Below are 18949 nucleotides of genomic sequence, written 5' to 3'. Positions count from 1 at the left end.
TCATAATCAATGGTCTATTTAAAATAATTAACTATTTACTCATTTAATAAATTATTTAAAACATTCAAGAAACTTATTAGAATAAAATAAAATTATAATAAAATGAAAAAATTAATAAACAATTCAATATTTGTATGTTCTTAAAATCCATTTTATTTTAAAAACTGATTTCATTATTATGCAAATTTCTCATTTTGAACTTTTATCAAAATTAATATTTTTTTGGCAAAATTTAGTGCAAATTTTTGATATCATTTATAAGGATAAAATATTTTCCAATTCGTTCAATAATAATTGTATTTTTGGATATAGTTTTAGGGTGATTAGAAGTTTTGTTGCCTCTTCCTTTTCGTGTCCATGGCATCCAATATCGGCTGCCTCTTATTTTGATATCTTCGACGCAAATCATCAATTTCTCTCTCCATTTCCGAATCAAGACTCGACATCCTCTGTTGTAACTCATCATAACTAAGAAACTTCAACTAGAAATAGTACAAATAACAGAATGAATAATTGAAAACATTTTTGCCTTAAGATCATGAAGTTTAAATAACCAAGTTTTTAGAAGAAAATATATATTAATAAGTGCTTTATGTTTATTTCAATATATTAAAACTTTTCATTTTCTTTTCAGAAAAAATAAAAATATCAAATGTAGACAATTAGCAATTAATAGTAATTTGAAAGCAAATAATCATTAAATGTAATAGTTTGAGCTTTGAATTATAGTTTATACTTGATAGATTAACTTCAAATTAAAAACTTACAAATTCAAAATCACCATCAGCAAATGCTCTTTGGAACTTGGCTTGATTATCATGATGCCTCTGCATGTTATGATCAGCAGCTTGTTGTTGTTGTTGAGAATGAGCTACTTGAGGTGATCCGACTTGAGAAATTTGATTTAATTGTAATTGAAGTTGAGATTGAAATCTAAAACAGTAAAATACGATAAATAAAAGGTATATGATACAAGATATAATTCTTATGTGAAACACGTTAAACGGCAATTTATTGAATTCATTTAATTGAAATATACTCATCAATAAAAACACACCCATATATATATATATATATATATACATATATATATATATATATATATATATATATTATTTTTATATAAATATATTAGGGCGGGTCGATTTAAAAGTCATTCAGACACATGATTTGCGGATACTGGGGAACAAAATAAGATAATTTTCTGAAGGAACTAACATCTAAAATAAATTCTGATGTCCCGTGTATTGACTTAAAGATAAGGGTTGAATTTTGAAAAACTCCGTTTTGGCCCATTTAGAGTGCCCCAATCGCGTCCAAATGTATGACCGACCACCATTAACTTTGAAGGGCCTATCCAACCAAGCCCATCGTTCAACCCCTGGGACCTCCCCTTAAAGGTCACCTATACAAAAATTGCAAAAAATCATTGGTTTTGGTATTTTACTCAGAAAAAAATTTTTTTAAACCATTTTTTCGCATATTAATTCATACAGACACTGAAAACTTTTTCACAATTTTTTTTTTATTAAAATTTGTTGTTTCAATTTTTCCAATGCATTTTGTATCCGCATGTCTATGCTAACTAGTGGCTGTTATGGCACCGACATTAGAGAGTTGTGCGTAATTTTACAGATTTGAAACCAAAAAAGAATTCAAGCAATAATTTATAAGTTTAACACAGTTTTATTTACATATGCTATGTTTAAATAAAATGTATAATAAAAATAAATTGCTGATTTTTGTCATATTGAAGATCCATTCATGATGCAATTTTTGTATGGGGGATCTCTAAAGAGAAGTCCCAGGGGGTTAACAATGGGCGTGGGTAAATCGGCCTTCAAAAGTTAGTGAGGGTCGGTCATCCATTTGGACTCTATTGAGGTGCTCTAAATGAGCCAAAACAGGATTTTACAAAATTTGACTCAATCTTTGGGTCAATGCACAGGACATCAGAATTCATTTTAGAGGTATGGTTTCTTCAGTGAAGTATCTTATATTTTTTTATTCATACTAACTTTTTTTTATTCATACAAATTGACCCGCCCTAATATATATATATATATATATATATATATATATATATATATATATTAATATACATATACTAACCTTTGTCTATCATCAGCATTAACTGCTGTTTGTTGGATAATTTGTTGCTGGGCGGTAGGCGTCTGCGGGCTTTGTTGTTGGTTATTATGATTTTCTTGTATTCTTTTATCTTGTGATTGTGTATGGTTGAGATCTAATGTAGGTATTTTATTGTTTGGTTGAGGCAAAAGCCCATTGCCTTTTATATTATTTTCAGCTTCCTTCTTATCAAAATGATCGAGGAATAAGGGCCTGTACTTCTTTCCATGGTCTCCTGGTGCTGTATCATGCCCTATAGAGAGTAAACTGATTATTAAAAACTGTGAAAATAAAGATTGATCAAATTTGACTGCATTGAACAAGGGTAATTGATATTTCAAATATTAAATAAATCAAAAATATTTTATTATGACAAATTATACTCGGTAGATTTTATTATTATTGAAATAATTTCTTACTCTTCATAGTTTCATCTGAATCACTATTAATAACCATTGTTCCTAAATTTGAAGATAATTCTAACATTGTTCCAGTTTGTGAAGTTGGCAAAAGGGTTCCTGAATCTGGATGAGCAATCATGGTTCCATCTGCATTGTCTTTATCTGGGACCAACGTGCTATCTGAATATTGTTTCATTGTCTTATTGTTTACATGGCCTTCATCTTCATCCTAAAAGACAAACACATTAATTATAGTATTCATCTTTAGAAAACAGTTGACTAGAAAAAGTTATGATGCACTAAATCTTAATTCGACTTTAACTTGACAAACTCAAAAAATAATAAAGCAATAAAACTTATACTTACAGATTCATTGGTATGATTCTGCTTAACAGCATTTAAAGCAATATGCCTATTACTTTGATTTTCTCTAATTTCATGAGCTTCTGCAATCATTTGCCCAAGTATATTTGGTTGCTTGGCATTTACTAATGGGAAGAAAAATCAACCATTAATCATATAATAAAAATTTCGATCTGCATATTACACATAGATGATAGTGCTATAAATAATTTAAAAGAAACCCGCCAAGGTACAACTACCTATGAATTCATGCTGCAGCAGATCCGTAGCGGTCGCTCGTTCTTCCGGGTTCTTCACAAGGCACAAACTGACAAAGTCTATGAATTCAGGAGTCCATTGGTCAGGTTCTCTGAAAGACGGTGGTGGTTTCGTAGGTATCATAAAAATTGCTCTCATGGGATGAATATCTCCATATGGCGGTTTTCCTTCTGCCATCTCTAAAGCAGTGATGCCTAAGCTCCAAATGTCTGCCACACAGTCATAACCGATTTCTTGAATAACTTCCGGCGCCATCCAGAAAGGAGTTCCTATCACAGTGTTTCGTTTTGCCATCGTATCCTACGAAAATTATTATAATATGTTATTATATATATATATATATATATATATATATATATATATATATATGTATTTTATTAACGTGTAATTTCATTTCAGTTAGCCAAAGTTAAAGTAATAATCTATATGATAAATACAGTGCGAATGATAAAATAAAGCATCTAACAATTCAGAAGTGAAATGAATTAACCCCATTATTTTGATAACGTTTTGGTTTCAGGTTTATTAACGATTTTCTCTTTCTCAGTGTGAATGTGTTATTTTAATAACGTTTTGGTTTCAGGTTTATTAACGATTTTCTCTTTCAGTAAAGTTCTGTTGTATCAAACAAGATAAGTGTTTGAGAATGGCGTCGGGTGTACTGACCAAATATTAGTAAACTTTAAAAAAAAATACTATAAATGTTGCTTACCGTCAACTGACCAGCAACACCAAAGTCCGCCAGTTTAGCATGACCTTCTGAATTCAAGAGTATATTTCCAGCTTTGATGTCTCTATGAATTTTCCTGCGTAGATGTAAATATTCAAGACCTTTTAACGTATCACATAAAATCGTTGCTATTTCTTCCTCTGTAAGAGTTTTCTTACGTAATCTCATTATATCTGACACAGATCCTGCACCACAGTATTCCATAACAATCTGAAAAAAAATCAAAATCATTTATTACAAGAAAAATAACAATTAAATTAGAAACAATTATATTATGACCACTCACCCACAGATCCGTATTTTTGAAGTAACTTCCATAATATTTGACAACATAAGGACTATCACATTGTTGCATTATTGAAATTTCTTTAATTATTTCCTGCAGATCTGTGTCTACAGGCACCTGTTTGATGGCCAATACCTGTCCGGATTCTTTATGAAGAGCTTTGTAAACCGATCCATAAGATCCTTCTCCTAATTTGCAGATTATGTCAAAAACTTCTTCGGGCTGCCTGGTCAGACTTTCCTCCGATAGCTTTTTCAGCTCACTAAAGCAAAAATTGATTGTTGATAATCACAAAAGATGAATATAGTCATGATATAAAACTTTACATTAATCAGTTATATTAGAGAATAACGCATTCACGACGTATTGTGAAAGTGTTAAGTGTAATAATTCCGTCAAATCTACCAAGAACCTGAATTTAGAACACTTATTGAACGCAATGAAATGAAATTGAAGCAACTAATACATCTTTTGCTTGTACAAAAATATATTGTCAATTTGCGATAAATATTCCAATTTTTACGCCAACGTTCACATTTATGCTATTACAATTTGAAAACAAATTAGTTTCCAATAATTTATTGTTTTCTGTCCAATTTTTCATACAAGATAATAGAAGTAGTGACCGAAGAAAATTTTTCCAGTTTATCCACAATGCTAAAAATTTAGAGAAACTAGTGGGTATGGCATTGGAAAGTTAAAAATAGTAATAAGAGTACTTTAACCGGTCAAGAAAGAAAGATCTATTGATTTGGCTGCTTTTGCTGTGGCGATAATCATCAAAACAATATTTTTCTTTCAAAATAGCTTTCAATGCTATAAGCAAGCACAGTTGCTATTATTGTACATAATCGATTATGGGGTTGGTCGTTGTGATTGTACATAATAGATAATGTGAACATTATGAATCGTGGTAGAAAATGCCAGAAACTACGTTCTGGTCAAGGTTAATGTATATTTGCTCATAAAAATTCATGATTATAAAATTGATGAATGGCATTTCGCCTTTAATGAAAATTTCTGGAACTTCCAGTTTTTTGTGCACTTATGACAATAATCAATTTAATTGGAATTTTGAAATCCACAAACAAATTTAATGTAACAAGCAAAATTAAAAAACCCTGCCGGTAAAATTAAACTATTTTTTTAACCTTGAGAAGCAAAAACCTTGCAAAAAACATCATATCACGATACGATACCCAAAATTTGTAAAAAGAATAGAATCTAAAGTCTTTATCTCTAAATGTGATATTTTCACCAGTCTTCTCTAAAATCCAAGAGAATTTTGACCCTCTTTCGAAGATCCGAAGTTACACACTACTCTTCACTAATTCTCTTCTTTTAATTGTAAATATGAAAAAAAATGTTTTCAATTAGATGCTGCAGAAATTTGATAACTTATTATACAGTCAATAAGAATTAGTTAACATTATTTTATTATTAATAATACAAATAATTTAAGCTTCCTATATTTGATTTTTCAAAATATTCAGCACGTTTCACTCTAAAATTATTCGCTCATGTCCACGATTTGAAATTCCTGAATGAATGAATTTTTCCGCAATTATTTAGAAATCGAAAGCTATAAGTCACACTTGACTTATATGCACATGTGGAATAATACAACAGAGACACGAAAAAAGTGTTTTAGGTGTTTTATGATATACCGACATGGTTAAATTTTGCAAGAACCCCTAGAATTTTTTAATAAAAATGGATAATTACATGCTTTGGTAAATATACACAAGAATCAGACACAAATTACAAATAATAAGTTATTTGTACATATAATCTAACATTTATGAATGATTTTTATATGTATGTGATCCGCACATTAAAAATTGCAGTGTTACACTATATTTTACTATGATAGAATTATCAAAATATAATGTACCAGTTTATAAAGCCAATAAAATAATAAAAAAAAAAAAAATTATCAAAATATCTTATGTTTACAAGAACTGTATAATCCAAGTTCAAAATTCTTTCATTCTTCGTGATGTATTTTTAGTTCATGTTGCGTGTGTGAGAATCATTCATGGAAAAAATATCTACTAAACCTACATTCCTTAAAAGTTCGTCCCCACAAGCAAACTACTGAAAATAAACGTTATTTCATTTCATTCATAGGAATAAAAAATCAAGAGACGACTATCTTGGGAAACTAAACTTCCCACAATTGATTTTTTGTTGTTGATTTATTTTTTGTAGTTGATTTAAAAATTATATGATATAAACAATGATAAAGTCAATAACTATTTATTAATAAAAATATGATTTTTTTGTAAATATAACTTTTATTTAGTTATTTGCTGCATGATGTTAAAAAAAAATTAGAAAACAAATATTTTAAAACCAGTAATTGTTTAAAATTAGTATCAGTACAAAATTCGCAAAAATTAGAAAATAATATTAATCTAATTAATAACGATTTACACACTTGTTTGTTCATATAATTGATAAATTTTTAAATTTGATGAATATTTAAGATCTTCGATATTTGAAATAGGTACCAATAAAATCTTAAAGATAAAATTGATACAATCAAAATGCTAGGTGTAAGCGGCGTTTTGACAGCAAGTTATAAAGACTTCCCGATCTGTGTATATAATCGACATAAGACTATATTTTTAGCAATTTTTAAAATTAAGGTAATAAAATTTTTAAATTTTGACAAAGCCTTAACTCCAAACTTTGACGAATTTTTGTAATTAAACCACATCTCGTAGGTTTACATATAATATTTTAGGATATCTGTTAAGACCATCAACGTTCAAAAATTCATCAAAATCGCCAACATGATATTTAAATATTATTTATGGTATGTTTTGTCACGGTCTCATCCAGGTATCCGGAGTTCCAGTTCTATTTTTCCTCCTGGATTATTTTAATCTGGTTTCTTGCGTGTTAGTAACCCATCGGGTTGACTGCGTTTGATATTGTTATAAAACGGAGTCCTGAAATTCGCTTCATTAACTTGGAGACATAATTTCATTAACGCGTGTGGAGTGTTGAACGGAATCTGTGTCAACTGCAGATTATAACACCTCGGACTATAAACCATAAACTATCGAATGGACTATTTCAATCAATATTGTAGAACCATCTTTACCTTTTAACCGAACCGTTTAAACTATGAAGTACGTATATAAAAGATGAATATTTAAGAAATCTGTACATTTCTCCTAATTATATACAATAAGAAACATGAACGTTAAAATATTTGACAGAGATTTCAATCAATATTATAGATCACTTCGTTTTTTGGATAACATTCATAAAGAGTTTCAAAACTTTAAACTAATTTATTTACATAAATTTAACATCTTCTCTATATTATTTTTCGAAAGGATTTTAAATTACGTATATGCATTTGGGTAATATATGAATTTCCGAAAAAAGTAATTTTTTGCACCAAACTGATGTATAGTAGGGGAGACTGAGTACAGTTGTGTCTGGGTACGGTAGTGACAGTCGTTGTAACAGCTAAACTACACTGATTTTGAGAATTGGTCGAAGGGGAGAAAGATGTAGTATGATAGTTTGAACAAGTTCCCATTATTGCTTTGTTTTTAAAGAGTCAAAAGTAAGTTTTTTTCGTCACTTGTATCCGGATAGAATACTTTGTTTGCTATTTTGCTATAAGTTGAGCTTTAGTAGTAAATTGTCAGCAATTAGTTTTTGCGTAGATAATTTAACTTGATCATCACAATGATTCGTCTCCAGAAGTGTGCGTTGGGTATGGTAGAGACAAATTTTGTGGGTACGGCTGCAACATAATTTTCATGTCTTTATCGATTGAAATGCTGAACATGTGAAGAAATCTCTAACTGAACTAAGACAAAATAAAAAAGATAAAAAACGAAAAGGCAATACAAGAAAAGAAAGATTTTTTCCTGGTTTGCGGCAGCTCATATTCTGAAAGCAAGGGTGGCGTAAAATGAATCAAGTAACAAGGAACATGCGGTTCCTGGTTTCACGAAAAATGACAGGTAATAGTCATCATTACATTTGTCACCATTGTAATGATGATTCTGACGAGATCTCAGTATATTGATACATAGTCACTGTAATATTTTGACTGATTAGTAAACTAGAAGTAACTAGAAGTTGTTTGACTGATTTTGACGAAGAAATTTATAACAACACCAGTCGTGAATATTTGAGCACAGCATTTCCACCTAAACAAATGTTCAGATTGCCTTTTGATGGACTTTTCTGCCAGCTAACTAGTAAATTAACAAAATTATTACTGATAAAAAAAATGAGGCATAACCATCAAACCCAGTATCACCTATATATATTTTCTTCATACTTTTTCCAATTATATAAAATTGATTTTACACAAACATTCGGTTTAAACATTTATATATACATAGTTATAGCACATTATATTTGTAGATTTGTAGAGCTGTGGTAGAGATTTGTAGGCTTGAAATTTTTCAATTTTTTTTCATTAACTATCTTTAGAAACAAGTTATGTATTAAATTTTTTAACTTTTATATTCTGGCACAAAAAAGTAAACATATATATATATATATATATATATGCGTTTGTACGATTGATCTACTTAATCAAACACAGTACCATGTTATTAAATATTATTATTTAACCGAACAAGCCATTAAAGTCTTTTCATTTAAATAGCAGTTATGATATTAGCAAATTAATCACACGACTTGTATCATATAATTACGACAAATCATTTTATGAAAACGGAGTGCAAATATAAATAAGAAATAAACTAGCTGTAAGTGGAATTCTGTCTTGAGGCATTTATGGCATCGTGCCTTAAGGCAAATTGCTGGAACTTCCCGTACCGAAATGTTCGAGGAATACTGAATGTTTTCAAATAGATTATTATAAATATTGTAACATTGTCTAATATTTATGAGAATTATATAAACTGAATTGCAGAGTTGAAAATATTTGTAAAGTATATTAGAACTATAGCCAGAATTAAAAATAAAATCTGAAATATTTTTGATAAAACTAAAAAAAAAAAAAAAAAAAAAAAAAAAAAAAATTGAACAAAATTTTTTTTTCCAAAATCAATTATTTTGTTAAGACAAGCAGAAAGTTCTTTGAATCATTTAAATCGGACGCTTAGTTCTCTCAAAAACTGCCATTTTTTACATATTTAGCTCCATATCTTCGAAATGGCTGGGCCTGCCTTTGCCAAAAACTAATAAGCACTTCTCCCAATCATTACTAATTGAATGCTTTTTAGATCATTCAAATCAGATACTCCGTTCTCTCAAAAATTCGATTTCTATTTTCTGCACTCTTTGCTCCGTATCTCCGAAACGGCTGGACCTGCCTTTGCCAAAAACTAATCAGCTCTTTTCCCTATCAATAGGAATCGAATGTTTTTTGAACCATTCAAATCGGTTGATCCGTGCGCCCTAAAACGTGACTGGAAATTTGTATCCATACATACATACACACACACACACACACACACACACACACACACACACACACACATCCATTTTTTCTGAGGTATGCCAAAACGTTCAAAAACCTTCAAAACGTCGAGAAATGTTAAAATTTTCAATTCCGATTTTCGGCCCATTACAATAACTTACCCTACGGGAAGTTAATAAATAATAAAGATGTAATATGAAAGCATTAATATGAAAATGCTAAGTTTTAGAAAAGTTTAATTAAAATACAATTAATTTGGCTTTATGCAAAAATAATAACCTAATTTATATATCAGTGCAGAGCGCAGTTTACTCTACAATATACAATTGATAAATGCACCAATAATTCTTAATACTTATCTAATATTAAATGAAGTTAGTTCGAATTTCTTAAAACTAATCTTAGTATACCGAGGTTCCTTTGTATATTACTATATTACGAGGCAAAATCGAAGATGTATACGACAAGTAGATTAATGAAAAAGTTAATATATTATATACATATATTATAATATACAAAATATTTCAACTTATCAAATCTAATCATACAAAGAAAGGGACCACACCCGGGGGACGGTTGTGACAGACATGAAAATAGATTAAAGAGAAAAGTTATAAATTTATAATAACTTTTATTGTCAGAAATATGTAACACAACACAACATAATCATTTACAATATATAACAAAACAATATATAACAAAACATATTTTTTTAAACAAAAAATCTCTGCCAAATCTTTTATTTTCTTGTATTGAATTTTCCTTTCCCTTTCTCTTTCGTATTTTGTCTTAGTTAAGTTAGATTTTCCTTAATCTGACTAAATTTCTCACAAAAAGGATAAAAAATGCAGGTGACAACATATGCATATCACATAAAACAAAACTAATTTCTAGTAATCAACTACTAGTGTTCAACTTACAGCATAATAACAAACAAAGTGATCTATCTGTATACAAGTAAGAGTTATTATTGAAAAAAATCGAACAAAAAAAAATACTTTTGGTTGTAAAAAGAATTCGGGCTACAGATCATGTTAATGTAGGACGCTGACTCAATGCAATAATGGAAACTTGTTCAAATAAATATACTTTATAAATTATAGTTTTCCCTTTGAACCCTATCTCTGACAACAGTCAGTACCGTAAATTGGCACAACCGTACCCAGTCTCGCCTATTTGTAAATGTGTTCGTTGCAAAATATGATGCTTTTGGAAAACTTATACTAAATTGAACCATAACATACATCTCATATAAATGGGTAAAAACAAATTTCGAATTGTTATAAATTTTCTGTCATAAATGCAATGTTCTTTTCTATTATATGTGCATCATTACCAAGTGTCCCTTTCGCCTTTAGATCGACGCACGTAGCACGTGGCGCAGTTGATGGTCGGCAATTCGGGTCCGAAGAGACCGCGGTCCACTGAAGATGATATATTTTGCATAACGATCGATTTATTAATTCTATTCACACAATTTACAGTTATCAAACACTACTCAAACAGAACTGTCTTTCGTTTGGTACATGGACATCATGACACCACAGACACGGAACCACAAGATGTTAAAAAAAAGAACAGGATCCTACGAACGACCGTAACAATGCTTTAATCATTGCAATTGTGTTCACTCTATTAATCATATACACAAGTTTTTCAAGTTTAGTAGCATTCGCTTAGTTAATCAATTTTTATCATAATATTTTGCATTATTAGGACTGAATAAGATAATAAAAACATATAAATTTATAGAACCTTTTTTCCAAGCTACAATTCTAATAATCAGATGTATTTAATATTATGTATTGATCATGTACTTTCTGTTTACAGTATGTGTCTGTCACAATATCTTCGTTCGCATGAAGAATAATGGAAAAAAAACCTTACTATACCCTGTGTGCGACAAAACAAAATAAATCCCTGCGACTCTATAATAGTATGTCAAACGAAAATACTGAATATTCGATCGATATTTCACCTACATATATAAGCAGTATCAATATAATAAACACAGTCTAATCCATGAATAGTGATCATATATAAATATTTTTATAATCTTATTGTTAGACAATATATAGGTTAAACTTGCATATTAAAAAAAAGTAAAAATCAAGGGGGTATTCCAGTGTAGAGGCATGAATTTTATGTCATTTTTAAATCATCATAAGAAAGAGGCTATTATTTTATCATCATAAAATTTGTACTATTATTTTTTTATAAATTATTTATCAAAGTTACAAGAATAGAGACTAAAAAATAAAAAAAATAATCATTTTAAAAATTAGCAGTTTGTGAAGTGGGGGGTCACTAAAAATTGGCACGTGTTGACCATGTCCACAATTACAACCTTCCTAGTAATCCGAAATAAAAAACGGTTATTAATCTAGAATGATGTTGCAATAGTATACACTAGAAATAAGTTAAAAAAATTAAATGGAAAAAAGACCATTTTCTTACCACTTTTTTGAGTTTATCGAATTTTTTTAAAAATAGTAAAAATTGAAATTTGGGGATGAGGCTAGTATATGCTCGAGAGAAGTCTATAAAGAAGATTATCTAAAAATTAAATTTCTTATTAGATTATCTAAAATAAATCGGCCGAGTAGAACTCGAGAAATGGTGGACATCGTATTGAAAAACACATTTGGGGAAAACGCGTTTAAAATTTGGCAAATAAATACTGCAATGAATGTCAATCATAAATATTGAAGTATAAAATAAAAAGTAATTGCGGTGTTATTATCGACGGTACAATGATTATAAATGTAAAACATGCTAAAAAATTATAAAAACTTTTTCTCAAACGATTAAAACGGGTACCTTACTTTTACAAATAACTTTTTTTTTGCAAATAACAGATAATTCATTAAAACATCAAAGATTAAAAATATTCACAAATTTAAGTAAAGTTCTAGTCAAATTAGTTCAATGAGGTTATAAATAAAAAACTCGGAATATAGCACATTAATCAATTATAACTAATTAATGGAACTTATAATAAGTTATTTTAAGAGTATATATTACAAGGATTTGCACACTGCATGTGTACACTTATTTTATATCTTATAGAACAGTATAAAATTCAGTACGTTTAGTACTTCTTGAAACAATAACTTTATAAGGTAGAAAATATTCGAATTATAATGCCGTAGCATACATATATAAATATGCACTATGAAACTTCCGCGAATATGGCATCGTTTTCTATGAAGATATTTAGCTTCAAGCAATATGTTCATGTGTTACAAGCAAACCGAAAGTTTCTTATCAACGAAAACTGCTATAAACATCGAAATATGTAAGATTAACATACAAAAGCTATGCTAAACATCGCATTCGTGACATAATATCAATTAATGTAAACAATTAATAAGTGGCGTGATTGTAACCGGGTTACCTAAATTACCTGTCCGTGCGATGTGATGGCATTTGCAAATTCGTGCGCGTTGGGCGATAAAATTTGCAATAGAATTACGCTGAATGCATTTTTGGAATGTTTTATAAATAGCAGAAATAATTAATCAACCGATTAAATTAACATTGGAGAAAAGAATGGCAAGTTAATCAAACGACAATATTCTTGCCAGTTGAATATATAACAATATGCTTCGCTTAGGTTTTCTTGGTAAGTATAAAACACATGAAATACATTTATTAACTATTATTGTAACTTGTACAGGTTACATAAATTTATCATTTTTATTACTATATATTCGGATATTATTAAAGTAATTGATGTTTAATGGTCTTAACAAAATTAATATGCCCTAAGGAGCTGCAATGGGTACTACTGCCTTAGGGCTGAGTTAAAGTCCAACTCGATTTGGGGAAGAATAGTGTGAAAGCAGGTTTCCCACACCGGAGTGCCGAAATGGGCTATTTTCAATTGGAAGCACAATTTTCATCTATATTTTCAAGAAAAAATAAACATCGCTACTGCACGATATCAGGTTGTCCAGAGCGGGGGTTTGAACTCGGGAACCTGCCCACACAAGACAACAATAGAATAACAAAAACTTCAAAAATAAAATAACAAAAACTTTAAACTTAACAATAGAATAACAAAAACTTTAAAAAAAAACTAAAAATGTGATCAATATAATATATAAAAAACAATACAGTAAAGTGAATGATACTGACAAATTCAATAATGGGCAATAGTATTGATTAAAGCATTATCCTGATTTTTCGTATTTTTATTTTACAGTAAATAACGTTAAGAAGAACTTCACTAGTCTTCAGTCAGAAATCTTCTTATTTTAATAAATTTTCTAGTAATTTCGAAAGTTTATTTAATTATTTTAGTCAATCAACTTTGGAACGTCCGTTTTATCAATGCAACAGAAGGGTAGTAATGTTACAGCCATTCGTGTGTCATTTCAGTCAAATATAATCTGCATTAAATTACATGTTAATAATCTTTGAACCACATGCATAAATGCACATACGATTGATTTGTAAATTTGTAAAACTGTTGCTCAACAAAACAATAAAATTTGATTTGACGTATAATCTATTACAATTGGCGTTTTTATGTGGCATTAAATACCTTTTGAATACATTTTCAGATCGCATCAAAATAATTTAAATAACCAGTCGACTGATTAAAATATTAATGCTATAAATGGATACAAACAACGAGTAAAAGTAAAACCGTAATTTGAATAAATGAATATTTAGAAGTTTATTCGAAAACTCGACTGTCAGCAATAAAAACGCCAATGATATATACGAAATTCGCAAATGTTGATTTAAATTCAACATTTTGTTGCCGGAATTGGTTGAAATATTCTCAGAATAACAAACAATTCTGAAACTATAATTGAACTATATATGTGCTCAAAACTAATGATAATAAAACATATATTTCAAGTATAGGGAAGCTAGGGGCTATCTTTAACAGGGGTAACTAGTAACAGGCGTTTTCAGTAGGATCTTTAACAATAATATTTTTGTCTCGACTGTAAATTTCACTGTCCCACAGGTCGACGCAATATATAGAAATGTGCAGTTTCGTCATATTTGAAATGTAATATGAAATTTTACTATCATAAACTTTAAATTTGATATATCTTATTTTGTTTCAAATTTATTAATCTTTGATAATGAGAAACAATTTATGTGATTCCTGAATTGTATAAATAGTTATCTTGATTAAAGTAAAAAAATCACAGCTGAGGTTAGTTGGAACAAAACCTTGGGGCTAGTTGTAATATACAAAAATTATATACAGATTCAAGTGAAGATTGAACAGAATATATAATTTGAACGCGCATGTAAATTGTGTTACAGGAAAAACACTATATCTTTTATTTGTATTATGATAATGATTGTAGTTTACTGGAGACATTTATATATTTTATTTGTATTAATTATAGTTTGGATTGATGTATGAAAAGGATTACTTGCAAAGAGTCATTTTTCATGAAAAAGAGTAAAGAAAAATATATCAGAGGCATTATTGCCGTTTTTTCTAGAAATTGATAAATTGTCATTATTTCACAATTAACAGTTATTGAATTATTTTTACTTGAATCCGTAGAAGAATCATTTCCATCAACTATCTATCATTATTTTGTAGAATCATAATAAGGAAATCACAAGATATATTTATTAAAAAAAACTATTTTAACAATTAGCCCTAGCTCCTATATTTTATTGTCTATTTAGTAAAATATAAGTAACTGTGTATACATATTACAATAATTAATAACTCGTTAATTAATTTGCTGAACTATCAAAATCAAAGCATAGAGAAAAAAATCAATATATAAAATATTCAAGCATTGAAACTCAATAGCACTTAAATAGGATTTTTCAGAATTAAATATTACTATATATTAGTTATTTGTTATAATAAAAATAATTAATGGTGCAGAATATATAAAAGGCATAAAATAATCGTACAAGTCGTGAAGTATATGATTGTCAGTCAATCAATTAAAACAAAATTATTAATGTTTGGTAACAAAAGTAAGAACTAATTTTCTAATCTAATTTGTTTTCAAATTTTCCAACGACACTGAACATATTTTAAATTTACTCCATTTTACATTTTTTATTTCACATATTTGCACAAAAGCACTTAGTATTTAATTATATTTAATATTTTCTTCGACCTACGTGTATAGCTCGTCCGCAGTAACGCGTCAAACTAAATTATTAACCGATGTTTTATCTCGCGCGTTGAAAAAAACGCGTAAAAAGTAGGGCCACAATTTTTTGTCTCAAAAGAGGTGTTGATTAATAATAACCATATTATGATACTAGTTTTTGTCGCCGAGAAATTTATTTTCGACGAGCTGTATCGAAACCGCGTACTTCGTCGAGCGCGGATCACTGACTTACAAACGTTTCTTTCACCACTGACCGGGGAATAAATGTTTAGTCGGAAGTCCGATTGGATCGAGTTGCGCGATTCCAGAAGCGTGGTTGACAGTTGGGAACATCGTCAATGCATATTAGTTTATATAGTTTACATTTTGATATTTTGCATCTAGATCAGTGTAAGTAGCAAATCATCAATAGATCTGTAAGTAATAAATCAGCAATTCATGCATAACATATTGATGTTGATTATACTTTGTAAAACTAATTAACTTTCCGTAGTAAGTTGTAGTATTCGTCCAAAAATCGAAAATGAAGATCTGTGAGATTCATGAACATTTTAAGGTATTCTAAGGTATTTCTTAGAAAAAATAAGTGTATGTATGTGTATGTGTGGATACAATTTTTTGTCCCCGTTTTTTGGGAGCACGAATCAGCCGATTTGAATTATTCAAAAAGCAATATTTTTCTATTGATAGGGAGACGTGTGCTGATTAGTTTTTGGTATAGGACGGTCCAGCCGTTTCGGAGATACAGAGCAAAAAGTGCAGCAAATATAAATTAGGTTTTTGAGAGAGCAGACCATCCGATTTGTATGATTCAAAAAGCATTCAGATCGTAATGATAGAGAGAAGTGGTGATTAGTTTTTAGCAGAGACAGATCCAGCAGTTTCAGGGATACGGAGCTAAATGTCCAAAAATTGGTAGATTTTGAGAGAACAAAGCATCCAATTTGAATGATTTAAAAAGCATTGTTTTGACAGTGTGAAGCAACGATGAGTTTTTGGGTAAGACAAAAAAACTTTTTTTTATTTCAAAATTAAATAATAGACTTTCTTTTAATTTGTAAAAAAAAAATTTTTTTTGAATATTGAAAATGATTCGGGTTTTAATTTTAAGTATAGATAAAATTCTGAAGCTTACTTTGTACATTAAATAAATAATATTGAATTTGCAATTCAATTTATATAATTCTTAAAAATATAATATAAGGTCCTTTAATCCTAACTTTGCTTGATTAAGTTCTATTTTTTTATTTTCATGTAAACATATATAAACGGTGTCGTCCAATTTATAAGCTCTTATATTTAGTCTATAACATACAAATAATAAATAATAGTATTTTTATAATCTATTTGAAAACATTTAAAATTCCTCGAATATTTTATTACGATACGGGAAGTTCGAGCAATTTGCCTTAAGGCACGATGCCATGCCCCGCTAGTTTTCTAAAGGAATAATATTCATAGTACATTCCCATCGTTACACAGTAAGCAATAAAATATGAACTCATTCAGACAAATACAAAAGCAGCCTCGAGGTCACCCAAACTGACTTGCGAAAGAATTTCACCACAATCCTACCGAGGCAAGATTGAAAAAGTAGTTCATTATGATTTGAATTCTGTCTATCTCAAATTGACATTGGTCAGAGAATTTTGTACTTTTAAAGCCATTTTATATTCTTAAAATATTACTTGTTATCCCATTACGATAGATATATAAATTATCGTATAATAATAAAAGAATTTAATAATATAAAAAACGTTCCCACCGTCGAACATCATAGTGTTTTTATGGAAGAGGAATTTCAGTTAATAGAAACAGATATTGTTTACAAAGTCATTTCTTATATTATGACTTTATATAATGAGCCAATCTTGTCAGAATTATAGGAGACCTGGACAGGATGAATTATAATAAATTGATAATAACAGTTTTGAGTTCAATATTAGTAAAATAGTGATTTATAGAAAAAACTTATAAAAAAATCAAAATATATCAGAATCTATATTAATAGTTCATACACAAACTGGTGTTTCAAGAACAAATAAATATTTCATGTAATTTATACTGATCACACTCCATAAGTTTTGTGAGTATGTATATGTAAGTAACAATGAATATGAGCTATATTCTGACAAATTTATACACAAATAGTTTTATATTTATTAAACATAGCTATTCCTGTTTCCAATATCTTCCAATCATTTTTCTGTCTGTTTTTGACTGTCATCGTTTTCTCGCAAACAGTATTTGCATTCAATCGTGTTCACAGGTATTTAATCAAAAGGAAAATGTTAAAATGTTGCCTAAAACTTGCTCATTGACAATGTAAAATAAAATTAAATTTTTATATAAATATAAGAATACAAGATTTAATCTTACTCTCATGGTCTAGAAATGTTCTTCACCTTAACATCATAAAATGTATTCATAATAATAAATTTAAATAATTTCTGTTTCTTTATGAAAGATTAAATAAAACAAAGATGAAATGAGCTTCTTATTATGTCTACATACTTTATTTATTTGCTCTGTTTCTAACAAGCGACGAAAAAATAAGCAAAATGTTTATGAATAAAATAAATGTATTCTATCAATAGCATCTAAATAAATACCATAGAAAGGGGAGTTCAGCTATAAAATAGTCTATATTAAAATTTTGTCTAGATTTAATATAAAAAAATTCCATGTATCTCTAAAGTGAGTGCAGCCATTGAAAATCCGCATTAAAATGTCACAAAATGTTTTATCTAGAAAGAATCATTGAACAAAAAAATATTTGGAAAAGCCATCCTGTGTTTTTACCGATTCGAACGCTAAAATGTTTTTGTAAGCGCGCGCCAGGTGCGTGGGAACGACTCCCATGTTCCAGCATTGTTGGATAAACAATTTCTGTACTCTTTTATAAAACACCTTGAAGAAAAAAATAACATACAAGTAGAGAAATTATAACGGCCGATCGTCCACTACCATTGCAGAGACATAGCAATCGCTAAATGATCGTAGAAATTATTAAAGAATCGTATCTTAATAAGGAAGTCCTACGTTTGATTGCAAATTATACATTTCTCTATACTTTTTTTTTCTCTACAATTGTTTATAGCTCAAATGTTTTTTAAATCATCTAAATCGGATCAATTTTCTAACAGTAAAACATGACAGCTCCTACATACATGCTACACACATAAACACATTTTTAAAGCAAATTTTGAACTTTTTTTTAAAGCATCCGCGCTGCGT

General features: G+C 29.0%; 1 protein-coding gene across 1 annotated transcript in view; it reads right to left on the bottom strand.

Moving 5' to 3' along the window:
* Positions 1-283: 283 nt before the first annotated feature.
* Positions 284-18949, bottom strand: part of LOC113378303 (serine/threonine-protein kinase 4) — a 44149-nt gene continuing 25483 nt past the window's right edge. The window contains exons 2-9 of the mRNA XM_026618836.1: positions 4169-4430; positions 3865-4092; positions 3131-3452; positions 2898-3019; positions 2550-2760; positions 2113-2383; positions 768-933; positions 284-482 (exon numbers count right to left, since the gene is read on the bottom strand). Of these exons, the coding sequence (XP_026474621.1) occupies positions 324-482; positions 768-933; positions 2113-2383; positions 2550-2760; positions 2898-3019; positions 3131-3452; positions 3865-4092; positions 4169-4430 (1741 nt within the window). The 3' untranslated portion in view covers positions 284-323. The remainder of the gene's footprint in view (positions 483-767; positions 934-2112; positions 2384-2549; positions 2761-2897; positions 3020-3130; positions 3453-3864; positions 4093-4168; positions 4431-18949) is intronic.

This window comes from Ctenocephalides felis, unplaced genomic scaffold, assembly GCF_003426905.1.
Source record: "Ctenocephalides felis isolate EL2017-DRISC unplaced genomic scaffold, ASM342690v1 CF-g0.4_SCAFFOLD_01886, whole genome shotgun sequence".
Taxonomy (NCBI): Eukaryota; Metazoa; Arthropoda; class Insecta; order Siphonaptera; family Pulicidae; genus Ctenocephalides; species Ctenocephalides felis.
This window is presented reverse-complemented; position numbering and strand designations above follow the sequence as displayed.